Raw genomic sequence first — 19135 nt, 5'->3', positions numbered from 1 at the left:
ATAATCGAAGCGTTAAAATGGGAAAGGTCACTAAATGTGAATTTTACAGGAGACGAAAGATGAAGGCTTGCCAACATTGTGAAGCCTATCTTAGAGTACAAACTTGGTCAATCCTAGCGACTGATTTATTGCACGTATTGACCTTCTACCTTATCCATGCCATCAGCATGTACTACCTTCTCCATGAATAAACGAAACTTCGATTTTTTATGACTTAATATCTTTCACATGTCAACGCTTCAATTGATGACGTGATCGAACGAAATTTTTTTCCACTATCTGTAGTTTCCAGGTAACTCTAATAGCCGATGCTTGACGAAAAAGTCTTTTGCTACACGCTGAGACCTAGAAGGGTAAAAGTCATGACATAATGAAAAAAATGGCGTTCTGCCTTAGAGCCAGTGGAAGATCTATTAAGCGGGCTAATGGCCCTCCACCCCCCCTTGGGTATCCAATTTACACTTGATAGAATGGAAATTTTGTTCGGACCCCCACTACTGCTGGAAAATTACCCCCCACTTAGCCCCTCCCCCTTGTCCCTATCCTGAATCTCCCACTGCTTAGAGCCATGCAGAATTGTGTCAAATTTTTGGAATATTTATACTAACTACGCCGATTTCTTATATTATCGAAAAATTTTCTGCAGCAAATAAGTAGAGATTTAAAAAATGATGTAATATTTAGAGAGAAGCCGAAGGCATTTAGGGTTCAAGTAGTAAATCGTGCCGGTCAACACGTTAAAACAAAACATATTTTGTAATGAGCAATTAAAATGTTATTACCGCCGAATAAATTTCATAGTGATGAAATTTACCTTTTACTCTGCTTGTATAAACTTGTTTTCTCTCAAGGCACTTTACTAGAGGAATAAGTTAAGAAGTAGGGAAAAATCAATAACGAATTCAATATTTTTTGGATTCATGCCAAGTTTCTCTTCTCAATATCATTTTCACAAGTTCTCTGGAAAAATTAAATTGAGAAGAACTGTCTTGAAGTTTTTTTTGAATGATTCGTGACCATTTTAAAATGAAGTCGGGTAAAATTACGTTTACGTTAACGAGGACTTCATGCACAAATTTGAATTTTTAATGAATGCAATTTAGAAGAATGAAATATTTTCGAGAAAGAATAAAAAGGAATATCATGGGATTGAAGGTTGAAGTTCAATTCGGGAATGGTAGACAGTTTGAGTGATTCGCTAAACGTGTACACTTGATGTACACTTGATTTATCCGTTATAAAATTTAATAATAATATATTAACTCGTGTTGTACACAAACATATGCCTCAATGTAGAAAATTTAACTTTCAGGAAAATGGTAAAATTTTCACAATCAAGATACAGTGTTGTTGTTTGTACAATATTGTCCAGTGTTTAGCTCATGTACTCCAAAAAGAAAAAAAGATAGCGATAACAAACGATTCACAATAGGATTAAACTTTGGCTAGTCATCGGACAACGCTTTCAGTTATCAGCAAATCAACGCTTAAGTTAAGTTGAAATCAAGTTAGTTACGTGAAAACGGCGCTACGGTCGTCGCAAATTGCTTCTGTGCATTTTAATTACCATGCATTTTATGCACGTTCTATCTCCAAAGGCACATTGGTTCTATAAATACCGTGTAGATTAATCCCATAGCTCACGTATCATGTTTACGGTACATGTAGGGTAGCGTATATTCGTGGAAATAAATTTTAATCCTCTGGTGCATGTTGGTGTTGGTTCAGCCCCTGCCAATCACCTTCTATAAGTGGTAGGGTAATATGTAGATGTAGAAGGGTTGAATTAACCTTATTCTCTACACGTAACTACCTTATTTCACTGTTTACCCTACTATCGCAGCAAAAATGGTAGAACCCTAAACTTATAAGCTTTTCTATAAAATCTTGGCGAATCTCCATAAGGTCGTGTCACATATCATTTTAATCATTGTTTATTCCACTACAACAATGAATCATAACACATTGCTTAAACGTTAATATTTAGCTTCTACGGTCGAAAGAGTGAAGGAGATCACGCGAAAAACTATGAGAACGGCGTAACGGTCGTCGTCTTCATCTCCTCAAGGGCAAAACATTTGATTGGTACATTTCATTATATTTTTTATAGAGAGAACGACATCTTCGCATTACAAATAGATTTTTAAAATTAAATTTTATCCATTTTTTTGATTTTTTAAACTGGCCGAAAGGTAGATTTCAATTTCCAAGGTGTAGAATAGAAAATGAATATAGAAGTTAGGTATGCTACACAGGGTGTCCCATTTATCTTGACCACCAGAAATAACTTTTTGCCCAGATGCAAATTCAAAAATGTGTCAAGCAAATGTTCGTTATCCGTCAGGGGGACATTAATCGGCATGATTGCCTTCCTTGTAGCTTTGTTATTCACAAAGATATGAACAGCGGTATGCCTTTTTTAAATGGCACCCTATATTTCGTATTCGGCAATTCATTTCCTCTCCTAAAGACTCAGTCAAAAATGTAGCACAGTGGACCATTAACATAAACAGAACGTTATGAAAACATAAGAAACTCGTCCACTTACTGGAGTTTGCAGTAAACAAATGACAAGCAAGTCAAAACATAACACAATAGTCACTTTGAGCCCGGGACCACAACCGCGTCCACGACTAGGGTGCCATTTAAAAAAGACATACCACTGTTCATATCTTTGTAAATAACAAAGCTACAAGGAAGGCAATCATGCTTATTTATATCCCCCTGACGGCTAATGAACATTTTCTTGACACGTTTTTGAATTTGCATCTGGACAAAAAGTTATTTCGGGTGGTCAAGATAAATGAGACACCCTGTAATAAAAAATATTAATAAAATTTCATTAAAGGATATGTTTATATTATTCCTCTTGCTTACAATTAGTATCAACCAAAAAGACGAGAATTGACCCGCGGCAATGCAATCTACCAAAACGACAATGTGATTTAGCCCTATTGGGGCTTCGGCACAATTTCGTACAAATGCTAAAATTGCAGTGTTTTACCTTTTTTTGCGCGATAGTGGATCAATTTCGTGCATGGGACTAAAAGCTATTAAAGAATTATATTTTCAAAACGTTTTTGCTTAAAATTGGGTACTCGCGGATCAACCACCTTAATGATGCGAGATAACTTGGTGGAATATTGACATGATAGATTAAAAAATTGAACATTGTTGTATTCCACACAGATTTATTACAAGACCCGACCGGTTTCACCTTTCCAGGTCATTATGAATTTAATAAATCTGTTTGGAACAATGACGTAACTATGGGGGGGATGAGGAGATAGATCCCCTCCCCAAAGCCTCAAAGAAATAAAAAAGTAATTTAAAACTCTTATCTACTTTTGAAATATAATAACTGCATCCGCTTAAAGCTACATAAATAGTGCCAAAAGGGTGTAAAATGTATTTTCAGGCATGTCCTTTTCCAAAACATTTCCTAGAACCCCTGTTGCCAGACCCCCCGAAGCATATTCCTAGTTGCGCCACTGGTGTGGAATACGACACAGTTTAATTTTTAATCTATCACCTTAAATATATTGAAATAAACAGTACAAATTCTCATGATTATAAAATTTATTTCGACCTAGGTTTCTACGTGGCTACATCATCTTCAAGGTACTGAAATAAATTCATATTGAAACAAACAGCTGCAGTTTTCCATGACTACAAAATCATTTTGAGCCATTTTGCATTTTGAAGATATTGTAGTCACATCGAAACCTAGACATGAATAAATTTTACTATCGTGGAAAGTTGCGTTTATTTCAAGATGGGGGGACATTTAAAAATTGCATCAATTGAATGCACCACACACCATTTCTAATAATTTCGTACCTCAAAGATTATGCAGCAACATCGATTTTATGAATAAATTTCATAAATGAATTTGATAAGATGATGATATGAATTTTACAATCGTGGAAAAACTGCTAGTGTTCAATATGGAAAAATTCCACCCCATCACCCTTGGATCTTCGGATTTTCAACCTTAATGCTACTTTTGGCACGCCCTCAACAGGTGAACCTCAGCCTTGCGGCGCGTGTTACGAGCCGTGTCTCTCAAGTCTCGGCGCGCCTGCGCAGAAACCACCTACAACTCACTCCCACTCGAGGACACGGCAGCAGCACAAACTGCTTCGTCAGTGTTTACGCGGTCGACCAAAAACAATCGAATCGCGAATTAAACGCTCCGATTTGCGGGCGAGCAATCGTCTTGTGGGTTGGGGAAGGAAACGAAGTAGGGCAAACGGATGCCTTCGCGTCGCGCGCGCGAGCAAATGTCACACAAGGAGAGGTTTTTACGATGTCCGAACAAATACTTGATTCAAAAGAGAATGCATTTCATAAAAAAGAATTCAACCTACTATCGAAAAAGAATGTCATTGCTCAGTTGAGTAAAAAATAAATACAAGCTTCGAGAGAGAAAATTGTAAGTATGATTGAACACGACTCCACTGCATTATGAATTCAATCAAAAATTAATTCTCAATGGAATTGAGGACATAGTTATATTTCGCAACGAATTGATCGGATAAAAACTCCTAAAATTATGCAGGAATATTTCATCATTTTAGCTCAGGGGGCCGCTTAATGAATGGACCAAGTCTCGATTTGAGCCGTCGGAAAAAACTCAAAAATCTTGAAACTGCAAGTTGGACCAGGGAAGATATAATGCCTCTTTCCTACGTTTTTAAAATTCGCACGGATGATACTAGGTCAGTGGCGAGCTCTACCCCCACCAATCCAAACCAACTTGCAAGTTGAACCACTGCGTGTGAAATAATGTATACTTAGCAGCAGCCATCCTAGCTGCGATATCTTAATTCACAGAACGTAGAATACCTTCACTCCTAAGTATAAAAACAATGAAAATAACCACGTTACTGAGGAATAATGATGCCGGGATTTCCGGGATAACGGAGGACCTTGTTAAACAAAAAAACTGTTACGTTTCCACATAGAATATAAAATAGCTTTTGTCATGAAAAATGGCTCGCTGACTAGTAGGTCAGAAGATGTGATATCCTCCCGAGAAAGGTGATATGAAATTAAGTACATTACAACGAGGCTCAAGGTGGAATTTTTTCTTCTACGAACTCCGAGGATGTTAGGCTAACTCATCTGCGAGGCTGCTATTTAACGGGAGAAAATGAGAAAAATAAATAAGCCGAGTTTTGACGCTAAGAAGATGACTATTAGCAGCACTCCCTGTTAACAACCTATGCGGGCTCGTGTTCGGCGATAAAGAACGGAACAGTTGGGGAAACAACGAAGAGAAGAATAAATAAAAAACCCACAGAAACGTTGGGGCAACAATTGAACTCGAATAGGTAAAAATCTACTCCCAAATTCTACTAAGTTTATTCTAACGAGAAATTTCATGCACGTATCGTCCTCACGAAAGTACGCTAAATAGAATACCAAACACAAGATCCCGGGAGCATAGCGCCTCCAGCATAAAAAATGCAGATTAAAATTTGACCGTTTGACTAAGGGCAGTCACAATCTTGTGGGGAAAAAGTTCCGTAGACTGGATCCTCCTCACGACATCCGAGACACCAGCACTAAATTAATTCAACACTTACCTCCATGAGAAACAATTGTGACAAAACGTAGAGGCGAATTTTTGTCTGATGTCCAATGCCTTCCCAAATAGCAATTGAGCGGAGAAGTCTTCTATCACAAACACTCAGTAGCTTCAAAAACTCTTCAGACATTCACGAAATTCACTATTGGTCACCGAACACTCGAAGAACCACGAAATATGTCGAATAAAATCCTGCAGAACACACGAGAGGGCTTGGAAGGTGGAATAGAGAGGCGTGATGAGTCGCCGTTTTACAAAAAAGTGTAACCGTCAGAACACATGCGTAAAACTTGGTCCGATGGAATAGCGAAGAATATCCTTTGGCACACTGAAGGGGTTTCCGAAGAAGATTGATATGATGAGTCGTTGTGGTAACTAGGCAACACTCACGAGGCACAACCGGGAAGATACAATGCAGGTGGCGATTACTTTTCAACCGCACCGTCCCGCTATATCTCCTTACGGGAACATTCCGCCCGGGAGTAATATCACACAGGTGCACGGATCGCGAGATGTATCCCAGACGTTTGGAGGAGACTACTGTAATGGTGTGGGGTAAGAAAAAGAAGGGGTAAAACTATTGGGAGCAGGGGGGATAAAATGCCTTAGGTTTTAAACCTCTCAAATGGCCGCCACCACGATTTTCCTTTCCTCCACCAGCAGCAAGAGAGACCGGGGTGAAGGCAACGGCAAAGTAGGTGTAGGGAGCTTTTATAAAGGCCTTCCTAACGTCTGGTCTATCACCACGACGACTGAGATGGAGGTGAAATAGGCGTGCTAAAAACCTTCTTCATACAACGAACTCACGCACACTCTCTCTCTCTCTCTCTCATACAGCGGAACGCACGTTACACACACTGTGCAATAGTCTGGGCGGCCGCGTGTAGAAGAAGCAAAAAAATAAAAATAAAAAAATAAAAGGCGGGGAGAGTTAAATATAAAAAAAACAAGTGTTCCGGTGTGTGGCCACCTTTCGATCTTGCACACGAAAAAAAATATGCATATATGAATCTGCGGGTTGGTCGTTTTGCGATTGGAACGTGAGAGGGGAGGTAAAAAGGAGGGTGGGTATAGAGGGGAGGTTTCAAGGAGGTGGGGGAGGTGGTGCAAAGAGAGGTAGGCGGGGGAGGGGGGGAGGGGGAGGAGGGAGGGGTTTTAAATGAGGGGGAAAAAATACGCCCCACTTTCTAACTCGCAATATTTCTCTCACCAGCCAATGCCGCGGTAGCTAAGGATTTTTTTCTACAAAAAGACGTGGAGAGGGGGGTAGGTTAGTGTGCGAGGGGTAATACAGGTGGAGGGGACAGTTTATTCCGCGGGTAGGACGTGGGGAGAGTTTTCCGAGTTATCTTTTGACGATACAATGGGCGCTCACCAATTTTATTACATTGTAAACTCTGATATGGTTCGATAAATGAGGAGATACGGATATTTCAGTTTCTATAATCGTAGCTTACTTCTCGGATAATCAGCGGCCTTAACCTTTTCGGAGATAAGTTGGTGACCTCACGAACTCATGCCAAATGGGATATACTTCTACGGTACGTACTGAAGCATTCTCTATGTAGTCTCATTGACTTACCCTCACGTGGTTCCTGTCCAGTAAGCACCGATAATATTTACGTAAACCCTTTTTTTGACTTAATAACGGCATCTTTACAGGATAATACGACCCGATTGGTGAATCGCCGACATTGAGAATGTGTTAATTTTATACCTGTGGAGCGAGCAGATTATAATTTCATAACAACTTTGTTTCGAGGAAAGAAATTAATTCTCTTGACGAATGATAATTAGAATATTGAATAAAATACAGTAGGAAAGTGGTAATTTCAAATCTGCGAAGAGTGCTTCCCTTGGTTGTCTTCTGAAGGGAAAAATGTCATCTTAAATATGCAAGATAATAACTGGATTATACCAACCATGCGATTATAAATGTGGTAATGTCACGTCTGCTGGGCGATTTCATTGAACATTCACTCCTTCGGAGCAAAACTGACGTTCCTTAGACGATATAATGATATAATTGAGCCATCTACGATAGGGACATGATAATTTCAAACCATGAGTAAACTCTGACCGAGTTTATAATCCGGCCCCTTTCATCATAAATATGACGTATCTCAAAGAATAGCAAGAGATCATTTAATTATATTCATTAGAGATGTAGAAATTACAAAACTACCGAGTTAATTAACGAAAAATTCACGTTATTATTATCCAGTGGGTTAGCTAGGAATTTTGTTCGAGGGGGAGTCCAAAACCAGGGGGGAAAATTTTGAAAAACAGGGTAATAAGTATATGGTTTTAAATTAATTTTAACACTTTTCATAGTAGCTAATCGAAAAACCTTTATTTGTCAAAGAAATCTTTTACTGCTACGCGGCTTTTACTGGTAATCTCAAAAACTGTTACTGGCGTACAGACAGCGTTACTCAGATGTTAAGCAAATTAGGCTGAGAGCCGCTAGAGACTCGGAGGATGTGCGCTAGGCTTGGATTCCTTGAACAATTGAGAATACATATCTGTAAGAGCGACACGGAGAACATAATATTAGAGCCCCACTTTATTTCCAGATCTGACAGAAGTGATAAATTGAGAGAGATATTTTGCCGAACGGATAGATATGGGAATTCCTTTTTCCTCCTAACCATAAAGGACTTTAATAAATTCCAGTTGTAATTTCGCTGGGACATTTTCTTCCTATGTAAAAATGGCTAGTGTCCAAACACCCCCTGCCACACGCCTTTTAGGCGGCTTGTGGAGTGGTGTGTAGATGTAGATGAATAGTTTCTTGAAATTTCAGCGGCAAGCGACACCGTAGTGCCTAGAGAGTGATTGGTGCATATGTAAGGGTGGAGGGTTCAACTCCGGTTGAGGTCTTAGGACACTGCCACAAACATTTACGTCGAATGCCGGGGCCCCCGACCTAGAATCTGAGACAATCACACGCAACCGTCCGGTGCGACTCTAACCTTGCCTATTCGAGTTAACTTTAGAGATGAAACCAGGAACGGATACAAAAAAACTCGAGAGGGGGGGGGGGGGGGCCCAAAAGATATTTTGAGCAACCTTTACTTTTATCGTACAAAAAATAATCAAAAAGTTACATGCAAAATTTAAGATTAGTTTTATTTAAACAATTGTGATTCTGCAATGTTTGAGAATGCGGGCAAGCCCGCAAGGGGGGGTCGCGCGCCCCCTGCGGCCCCCATATGTATCCGCCACTGGATGGAACGCTGCGTGAGAGCGAGATGAGAAATATCGTCTCAGTCAGCTATAGTATTGTCTATATTATTTCAGCGGTCAGATTTTTCTATCCTAGGAATGAAATATAGTGTAATTAAAATTTATCCACACGAGTAAAAACTCACTAGACTCGGGAATTAAACGATTGAATAAAGATTGTCATGAAATTTAGCCCTAGAGAGTAAGGTGAATTGCGTAGAAATTTGAAGGTCCGACGCTCGAATTCAGGAGAATTTTATTGCAATTGCAGCTAATCCGTGTCCTTTCGAGATCTAGAGAGAGACTCATCCATGGCTGACATATGCTTTGAAACAACGATCGCAGATTATACTGTAGATTTCCAACCAGAAACTGTTAAAACATTCTTTCCTAAGTAAAATTCCGGAATTGAAATAAACAAGGATAAAAACTACTGAAAAGATTGAAAAGAAAAGAAATATTTTAAACTTAGTTATTTGTACAGCTTAAGGTGAGATGATAGTGTGCGAAACATCATTATTTGGGACCGAGCTGGGTAGAGGAAGAATATGCAGGAAATGGACTCTCACGCTAAAGAAAAAATAAAAGTCATTAGGGTTGAAATAGTCCTGATGAATTTAACCTTACATGCAACCATTTTACTTTAAATATGAACTTTTAGATTTTCAGGTATAATGAACTATTCAGAGAGGATCGTAGATGAAAGATCGTAGATTATAAATGCACCGCAATAACACTTGCATTTGGAATTTTACGCGCATCTAGCTAGACAACAAGATACTTGTTTACTTTGCTCTTTATCACAGAGTCAAGCAAGCCGCATAGGATCCAGCTGAGGTTTCCTATGAGATAAGATGCAAAAAATAGACGCAAGACCTATAAAGATATCCCGGCGATAAGAATAAGTCGGGTTAAGTGTTTATGTGAAGTGCGCATGGGAGCTTTTTCTCGATTAAAGGTGGTAAAAAACACGAGAGACGACAATAGCTTGGAGACAGAATATTAAATACGATGTACCAGATTAGAGGCATGTATGCCTTCAATCTCAATAAAATAAATACTACCTTCACAGCTGTTTTTTAATATGTTATGAAGGTCGTTCAATAAGTCTTAAGAAAAAGACATAAAAACGAATTATATTGGTTGATTTTTTTTATTTTTCGTTATAGTCTTCTTTCAGCCATATAAATTAACTCGTAGCAACCACCCGGCGTTGCTCGGGAAGGATAGTACCCACAGATATAGGAAACTTGGAACTTCGAATTCCTATTAGTAGGATTTTTAGGTTTTTTCTTTGAGCTCGTCAAGGGGTGTGCTTACCCGGTAGGATGTCCAACCGCAGAAGTTGTATGACGTGACATAACAAACGGTAATGAGAAAACCACGCAAAGGACGCGTTGGACGCAACCAAAAGTAGCGCTAAGGGGTTAGAGTGCACGATATGCACCTATATACAAACTTTGGTCGCAATCTGTGCAGCCGTATGGAAACGCATAGCGGACAGACAAACTTACATCCCCTTTTATATACTGCGCCCATCGAAAATTCGAAGTAACTATTCCCCGTAAGTTCCCTCCTTTTATTTTTCGTTCATTTTTTCTTGTAAGTATATGTGAGCCCACCCTCGGGTAGGAAGAAGCTTAATTTTTTATACAAATAGATAGATATTTTCCTCTATGATTATAGCGCTATTCTATTGTTTTAATTGGATAAAGTGACAGTAAAAATGGTAAAATCCCCACAGGTAGCAAGGATTTCACATATTTCAAGTGCAAATATTACTTAAATACATTCTAGCGGTGCAAAACTATCTTGATAATTATTTTACACGTACTTGATTTACGAATTCCACTGGTCCATATCGATGAATTTACTGCAGCTTTTTAAAAAGCCGTTCACCATTCACCATGAAAGTTATACTGTCACAGATGAGTTTAAGGGAGGATGGTAGAAGAAATTAGTGTAGCATATTCCATACCGAGTAATTTACTCGATTGAGTGTGGGAAAGCTGGCTTAATACCTTAAAATAGAGAGTTAGAGGCCGCGAGAAGGGGTGAAAATTAAGTGAGTCTTTTGTGTATCCATCTTCATCATAAGTCAACAGTCCTAAGAATGGTTTGACGAATCTCTCCATTCCCTTTCCCTAATTGCTATCCTTTCCACTGTGACGTTTTTCTTCCCTTTTACATACTTTATAACCTGTCCTATGTAACTCACACGGTGCCGTCCCTCGCCCTTCTTCCCTTCCACCTGCCCTTCTACGATTGTTTTCATCAGGCCATCATGTCTCATAATCCGGCCAACTAAGTTGTACCGTCTTCTGCTTAAGGTTTTAAGAAGACTTCATTTTTCTCTCACTCTTCCGTAGCACTTCCTCATTACTTGAACTGCCAGGGGCGGATCCAGGATTTTGTTCTGGAGGGGCACAAGGATACCCAGTAATACTAAACGAACGCAATGATAACGGGACCGTATTTAAAATCTTGCATATTTTTTAAGGGTCTGGGGGGGGGCACGTGCCCCCGTGAACCCCCCCCCTAGATGCGCCTATGTGACTGCCCATCCCTCTTTGCTTTAATATTACGAATAATTTTGGACGTTACATTCAATTACGTCCATTACGTTATCAATAAGAAAAGATACGTTAGCATCCGTCAACACAACAGTATGCCGCAACTGATGCTGCCCTAAGGAGCGGAAATTTGTACCATATCAATAGAAAAAGTATACTGAAACAACAAATACTAGTGATTCATGATTCATTTTAATATCCTTCCAAGTAGAAAGCTGCCTAAACCATTACATTCATTGAGGGAACACATGATGAGGAGTCAACGCCAACGATATCCCCATAGTTAGCTAACCGCCGTTAAAACATACATTGCAACGCAATAAAATAAAAAGGATGACCACCTTGGTAGTGTAGGGTAGGTAAATGATTGAGCTGCGATAAGTTAGGTAATTATAAGGGAAATATAATAAAACATTTTCTTTCGCGGTATATATTGCTCAATTAACACAGGATAGATGTTTCACCAATCTCAAACTGTTCAGAAAATGAAGTTCAACCGCCCTTTTCTCCTTCGTTAAAGGATACCTCGGATAAATTACTCGGCTAGCGAAGTCCAATTACGCGTTTGGCAAATCTATCTACACCCATTCTCAGGTCACGCTAATAAATCGCGCACTTGTACCGTCAAAAGCAAAACGAAAACGCAACGCAATTCTTCAACGAGAAAAAGTTGATCTTGCGCCACAATATCTAGTACTTATTTCAAAGTAAGCAAGGCTCAATAACCCAGATTCTAGACTAAACTGCCACGAAAACGTGTCACGTAAAACATGGGCGGAGTTTAGAGTCTTGGGTGGGTTGGGGGGAGGCAGCATTTCCCGACAGGGGTTTAGGGGCTATAAAAATTCTCCTAGTGAGACCAGGGGGGGTTCCTGGGCCCCTCTCGTGTAAAATTTGTTTGTATTAGCCTCTGAAAACAGCATTTTAAGTACTATCTAAGGCTAAAATGTTTTGGTATTTCTACAGCTATCGTGCTTTTTTTGGACAAATCACCAATTAAGCAAGGGGAAGTGGGATTTATGGGGAGTTTAAGGGGCGTATATACCAACCCCCCCATTGAGTCAAAACACACACTAAATAAAATGGAAATTACTGGAGGTTCTCACTTTTTACAATAGTATTTAGTTATATTTTCCGATTTATTTACCTTCTTTAACGTATTGAAACATAAAAATTAGTACTAAACTTTGGGCATATTTTACACGCTTTTGGTATGCTACAATAAAACGACAGATTCAGAGAGGGACTAGGGTATCCAAAATACACTAGATAGAATGGTAATTCGTTTGGTAATTCGAATGGTTATGGTTAATACCCCCACTACTACTGTGAGATTAGCCCCCCCTTGTCCCTAACCTGGATCCGCCGCTCGTTAGGGGGGCCCGGAAAGGGCGTACCCAGCGGGGGGGCAACTGCCGCCCCCCTAAAAGCGAAAATGAATCAAGTTCAAAACAAAAGTTATGAACACATTTTCGTTTTGATGAAAAATGATATTGATATAATACATGGAAATAAAATAAAAATAATTTTTTTTTCAAGAAAATAATTGTAACAACTAATAAATTGCAGTCATAATTTCCTTAAAATTTTGGTTCCATTAACCTTTTCTGTACAAAAATGTCTCAACTTGAACGACCGCAGCTAGTTCACCCCCCCTAGTTTTAATTCTGGGCAGTGGCGCATCGAGTGAGGGGGTTTGGGGGATAAAACCCCCCCACTCAGAGCCCAGAGAAACTTTCAAGTTTAATCTATTTTACGTAATTGCATTAATATTAGTTGTAGAATACTGCAAGGATTAATGAAATATCCCTCAGAAGGCCGTAAAACTCACCATTTTGAACCATTTATCTTAAATGTTTTTGGAGGAGGGCCCCTGCACCTCCCACTTACCCTGGCGGACATGCAATACCGCCAGGCTCCCCAGAATTTGTTGAGCCTGAAACCCCCCCCCCCTGGCCTTAATTCCTATCTGCGCCCCTGATTCTGGGTACGTCCATGGGGCCAGGCTGTATGCCCAGTCACCCCAAAACTCCATCCATGACGCAAAAAGACTAGGTTACGAAGATTGAGACCAAGGGCACAGCTAGGCATTAGGGCTGGGGGGGGGTAAGGTAAAACTAGTAATAACGGGGTATGAGGGGGTAAGGAATACCCACCAGGAGAAGAGGTACGTGCGGGATTAATAAATTGCGGAATTTTAAAATAAACTGTTCAAAATGGTGAGTTTTACGGCTTTCTGAGGGAAATTTTCTTAATCCTTACACTATTCTATTAGTAATCCCAATCCAATTAAGTAAAATGGATTCAACTTAAAAATTCTCAGAGCTCTGGGGGGATTTTTATCCCCCAAACCTCTTAAGAGAGGGTGGAGAACGTGTTCCAACGAGAATTGTCATCCTCGGGATGTAGAATTAAAAGGGCGATGAGGAGCTGCCGTTCTTATTTTGCCTGGCTCCGAGGGATGCACTTGAAATAGTTTGGCACCTGTTGGACTGCGTCGCATGTTGAGCGCGCGAGGCGCCGCCAGTGGTTTTGGCGCACGACGAAAATCGTTCGCCATCCACTTTGAAGTGGGTGGGGTGGGGGGAAGCGTTTGATATTTTTTTAAGGGCGAAGATTTCACCTTGGGGAACACCCATCTGACGCTCGATTATATTTTTGATGTGGGAGAACGATTTCGGAGCAAACTGGGTCAGGAGAATTTTTAAAGAGGTTCCATCCGAAAAAAAAGACTCGCGTAATGTGTCATTTTCCAGGAATATTTCAAAATACGCACCATTTGTTATTTGTAAGAATTTGACTGCGATGCAATTTGGTTTAAGTTACTGAAATTAACGATTTAAAATACGTAAGTAACCCACGTTTTGATTGTGTAAGTTAAACTTTGTTCTTCCACAGATTTTTTTTTGGTAAAACAAGACCTAGGTTTCGACGGTAAAAGTCTTCTTCTGGTACCAGACGTTTAAGTTTTTCATAAAAAATGTTCTGAACATTCCACAAAGTATCGCCCGAAAACACCAACGTAACGTACGTTTCAATCTTCTATGCCATTACTACAAGGTTTCAGAATCTATGGGGCATCGGCAAGGTCTTTAGAAATATTATGATAATGTGGTCTAGGTCGTATGGGTGAGCGCGCGGATTATGGAATTTTTTAAAAGAGAGCTTAAGAAAATTTGGAGTTATCTAACACGTTGGACCACGAAAATTTGCGGCAGAACCTCTTAATGAATGAATGAGCGCGGATCAGAACGATTTAAGTTTTTAATCACGAAATTGTCAATGTAAATTATCAAACTTTGTTTTTGAAAAATAGATATTCATTTGTTTTATCTTTCGGAAGGCGCTTTTTACAATGCGTTAGTATCTACGGCTGCTTTGAGGAATGCATGTCACTGCGAAGAAAAAAAATTCGTAAGTAAAACAAAATTACGAGCAGCAAAAAAATAGACTCGTACAAAGGCCGGCTATACTACTATGATACTAAGTTTCAATGAAATCAATGCTACAACTGAAGTCAAAATACATTTGAATTGAACACACTTGCAATGAAAAAATCCTTTCTTCAAATCCAAACATTCTACTCAAATAGCAGGAAAAATATCAACTGAAACTTTTTGGTATTAGATGGCTCCTTCACATCAAATATAACCTAGGTAGTCTTTTTGATACCGACGGTTTCAGAAATGGAATTATAGAATATTTTAAACAATACTAATGACATTTTGGAAGCATCCCTTTAGACCACGAAAAGTCGCGGCAGAACCTCTGTCGAAAAGCGGACCAATGTCTCCAATCACACTAAACGATCCCACACGCGACCTTAGGATGAGAAATCAACTCATTCTTAACAAACTCGCCACAGAGATCCATCCGTGCATAAGAAAAACAAATAAGCAATTTCAAGGTTCCGTCAGGCCTGATTATACGGATGGAAGAATATCAACATTGTCCACGTACCGAAAGGTAAACAAACAATCTGAGAGTCATCAAAGTAGATTCATTAGAAGAAGAAACTGACAGTATACAAAATATTATGAGTAATCGCCATAGAAATTATATCAACGAATTGATATCAGGGCAAAAAATATTCCTCGAATGTCTTCTGACGTGAAAAAATAGTCGCACATGTCTAGTTATCAATTGAAAGTAATGGTATCTCTTCGGAAATTAAAAATCTTTTCAGTTTATTTCATTGTGAGTCAACATTAAGCGGGTCAGCGAGCACCGTAATGTGAATTTTGAAGAAATAGAAGATTACGGACAGGTCAATTTTAAGGTTGGATTTCATTACTGCAACTTAAAAATTACCGAAATAATCCTAACTAACAACTGTCTTTCGGAAAAATTAAAATAATAAGGAAATGAGAGAACAAATTCTAAAACGTATCACTCGGCCCTCGAAGAGAGAGATTTCTAATTTCAGGCATCAACGGAAAAGAAACGTCAGCAGGTAAATCTGCCACTCTGGATTTTATGTCACGCGACTTGCGAACACTAGCATTTCACTACTTTGTATTGGTCAGCAGAGCTTACTATTGAGGTAGGTCTGTAGGAATTAGTACAAGATGAACAATAATAACCACATAAGATAGACATGACAATGTAAGTTGACGTAGGGCGAAATAGCCATACCTTAGCAGATAACTTATCATTCCCAAGTTGCAAAACTTGCATAAAACTAGCTCCTTCTTCATCACTTCAAACCTATCGCTGGAACTTTTGGTATAATTAGTCGGGCATTTCATTTTTATTGGCATAAGATATAGTTTCCACCCTTCCGCTGTATTTCCCGAATTTCTCCTTGTGAATTAAATACCAAAAGGCGAGTTTGGAGCACATGCCATAGTCATGTGGACATTTCTTCCGTCGAAAAAGGTACCTTTTCCAAAGCGGAGAAAAATTCCAGCGTTGCGGAGAGAGGGATTAAGGATAGTGGAACCAAATTTTTCCCCGCATGGGCAGCGGAAGAACGCAGGTCGTAGACAGCGGAATTTTTACAAGATTCCTTGGCAAGATGCAGATGAAAACACACTGTTATCAAACTCATCGACCTACCTACATGATGTTAGGCTAGGAATATAACGCAATACTGGGCTGAGTAATCATTTATTTAACTGCAAATCAAACTGGTCACAACGTATACCTAAACGGGAAAAATTTTCTTGTCTGTGGGCCTATGAAGGAAACGAGACTTGGGTAGGCATCCTTGTCGGTACGTCACAAATCACCATTTAGAACACTCGGAGAAACACAGAGAAACACAATCTTGAACACGTGAGCACCATCATATCAGAAGAACAGCTGACAAATGTATACCACATAGATCGGGACGGGTTGAGGCAAACATTTTGAATTAAAAACCGTCGAACCATATCTTCTTTCATGACACTCATTGCTGAAACACATAAACTCACATTCGCGCACAGGGATATTGGGATTGAAACGACCTCACAGCAAACTTCTCTCAAATGATTACCTCCCAAACACACGAACAGGACGATGATCTATTGAAGAAACAATGGAGTTGTCGCCTCTCACAGCGAGACAATTATTACCCCATTTGACCAACTTCCCGCGCCCAAACGACAAAAACAATGGAAAACGGGCGGGAAAAAAACACGCTTACACCCGCGTTCACATGAAACCCACCTTGTGGCTCACGAGGACGGGCACGGCCTTTCGGCCCTCTTGGGGCCTGTGCAGGGGCCCGAGCCCTGAGGCCCCGTTGCCCATGGCGGGAGCGGATAGAGGCGCGATGACGGGCGATGTCTCGAAGCGCGAGGACGGCAGGGGAGAACTCCGGGGACCTGTCAGAACTGCGGCCGCCGACTCTGGCACGCTAACCACCGCTGGAAGTCCGGTGGCGACTGGCGCGCCTCCTCTGCCGGCGCTGCCTCCCTCCCCTCCGCCACCTTCTCCCCCACCTTCCCCGTCCTCCTCCTCCTCCTCCCCCAGTGTCCCCAGGGAACCTCCCCCACCCTTGCCTCTCCCTCCATCCCCCTCCCGAAATATCTGCGTCAGGCTGACGGGAGGAGGCGTGAATCGGCGCTCGACGCCTCCGTGGGCTTCCTTCAGGAGCGCCGCGACGCTCAGGGTGGTGCCCTCTGGGTGCTTGCCGCCCTCCGCCTCTTCCTCCTTCTGGTTGGACGGTGGGCCGGCGGTAGCGTGGTCATCGGCCATCGCGTCGTCGGCGCCGGGAACTGGTGGACCGCCGCGCCCTGCAACCACCGCCTCACCCTCCGACGCTTGGGAGCGTCTGCATTGCGTTTTGCCAAAGGGTTAGAGGGGTGTGTGAGAATGGGGTGCAAGCGGTGAGGGTTAAGGGGTGAATGGCAGGTAGGCGAAGTTTAAGGAAATTGGTTAGACGAAATATTATTATCCAAAGGGTTCATTGGGTTTAGCAGAATTTGACAGCATTAAAAGTTTTATTTTTTGTGAGTGTTAGCAGGGAATGAAGAAGCAAAAGGATTAGAGGAAATAGGTAATCAGAGGTGAGTCAATGGAGAAGAATTATTATCGGATTACAATCAAGTGAGATACCAAGGTATCCAGATTTCAAAGTCACATGAGTAATTGGAGTAATGAGAAGTTAGTCAATTTTTAATAATAAGATTGTTAAAAATGTTTCAAATAATTAAGGGTTAATATGAATTTAGCAGGGAGTGTGATAGAATGGATATTATTGATGAGTTTTTGAGTATTGATGTAATGGATGTATTTGATGAGTATGAAAATGCAAAAGTCAAAGTTAAAAATATTTTGTGGTTGTTTTTACAAAATTTATGCAAAAATATAGAAATGAAGCATGTTTTTGGGGATATGATGTATTGGCAAGAATATTTTGTCAGATGGTTGTTTAAACAAAGCGTTTGAATAAACGGTTGCAAAGGAGCAGTGTGTTTATATTTGGATGAAAGGTTTGCGTAGATTGTGTAGATTAGCATTTTGGGTAAAAAAAATGAATGACATACAAGTTGCAGGAGAATGATGGCGTGAAAGTAAGTTGATTGTAAATAAATTAAGGGTATATTTGGAATAAAAATAGCGATTGAAAATCACAAAGAGAATTTACAGATTTGAGGAACGGATGAAAGGTATTAATTGTTCGAGATAATCACAATTTTGCGCAGTAAAATATGATTTTAAGTGAATAAGAATCGATGGTAAAGACAACAAATATGTTGAGAAGGGCAGGGCATAGGTTAAGGTTGCCATATTAGGATGTCACGAGGTGAGGGTAAGGTTTAATTGAGCGGCAAAGTAAGAGAGAAAAGAGAGAAAGAAGCATTTTATACAACATGTTAATGACGCATTACATCTAAAATATTAATAATTATATCATCAGTAATACTTTTGGCAAGATCTGTCTGAAGGCTTAAACACTACCCGATTCCTATGCACAGGAAAAGAACACGGGGTCAACGAATTTTTTTATGACATATTGATAACACTATGGGAGGGTTATCTTTGAGTTACTTCGCGAATGAACAGAATGGAGGAAAGAAAACACTGAAATATTGGTCTTGTATCGTAACCAAAAACGTTCTCCAAGTAGATAAACCCAAATGATTTATATACTAACATTGACATTGCTTTGCAGAAATACTTAATGATAAAGAATCAAAAATTTTAGCTGGAGCTGAAGGAAGAACTTTGTTTTCAACAGCCATGAGCAATAAAACTGTCAAATTCAAACAAGGCGATTAAAAAATATCAAGAGGAGACGAAAAAAGTTACG

At 40.0% G+C, this 19135-nt stretch overlaps 1 protein-coding gene across 3 annotated transcripts in view; it reads right to left on the bottom strand.

Moving 5' to 3' along the window:
• The window catches only part of LOC124161496 (cGMP-dependent protein kinase, isozyme 1), a 494161-nt gene that overhangs the window by 233763 nt on the left and 241263 nt on the right, over nt 1–19135 (bottom strand). The window contains exon 1 of one of the 3 annotated variants that reach the window (XM_046537827.1): nt 17047–17306. The exons of 1 other annotated variant lie outside the window; for it this stretch is intronic. In XM_046537827.1, coding sequence (XP_046393783.1) covers nt 17047–17130 — 84 coding nt within the window. In that variant the 5' untranslated portion in view covers nt 17131–17306. Of the gene's footprint in view, nt 1–5591; nt 5739–17046; nt 17307–19135 lie in introns of those variants that run through there. One more of the 3 variants, XM_046537826.1, reaches the window with a different exon arrangement.

Source organism: Ischnura elegans, chromosome 6 (assembly GCF_921293095.1).
Source record: "Ischnura elegans chromosome 6, ioIscEleg1.1, whole genome shotgun sequence".
Lineage (NCBI taxonomy): Eukaryota > Metazoa > Arthropoda > Insecta > Odonata > Coenagrionidae > Ischnura > Ischnura elegans.
The sequence above is the reverse complement of the archived record's forward strand: the minus strand, read 5'-3'. Positions and strand labels throughout refer to the sequence as shown.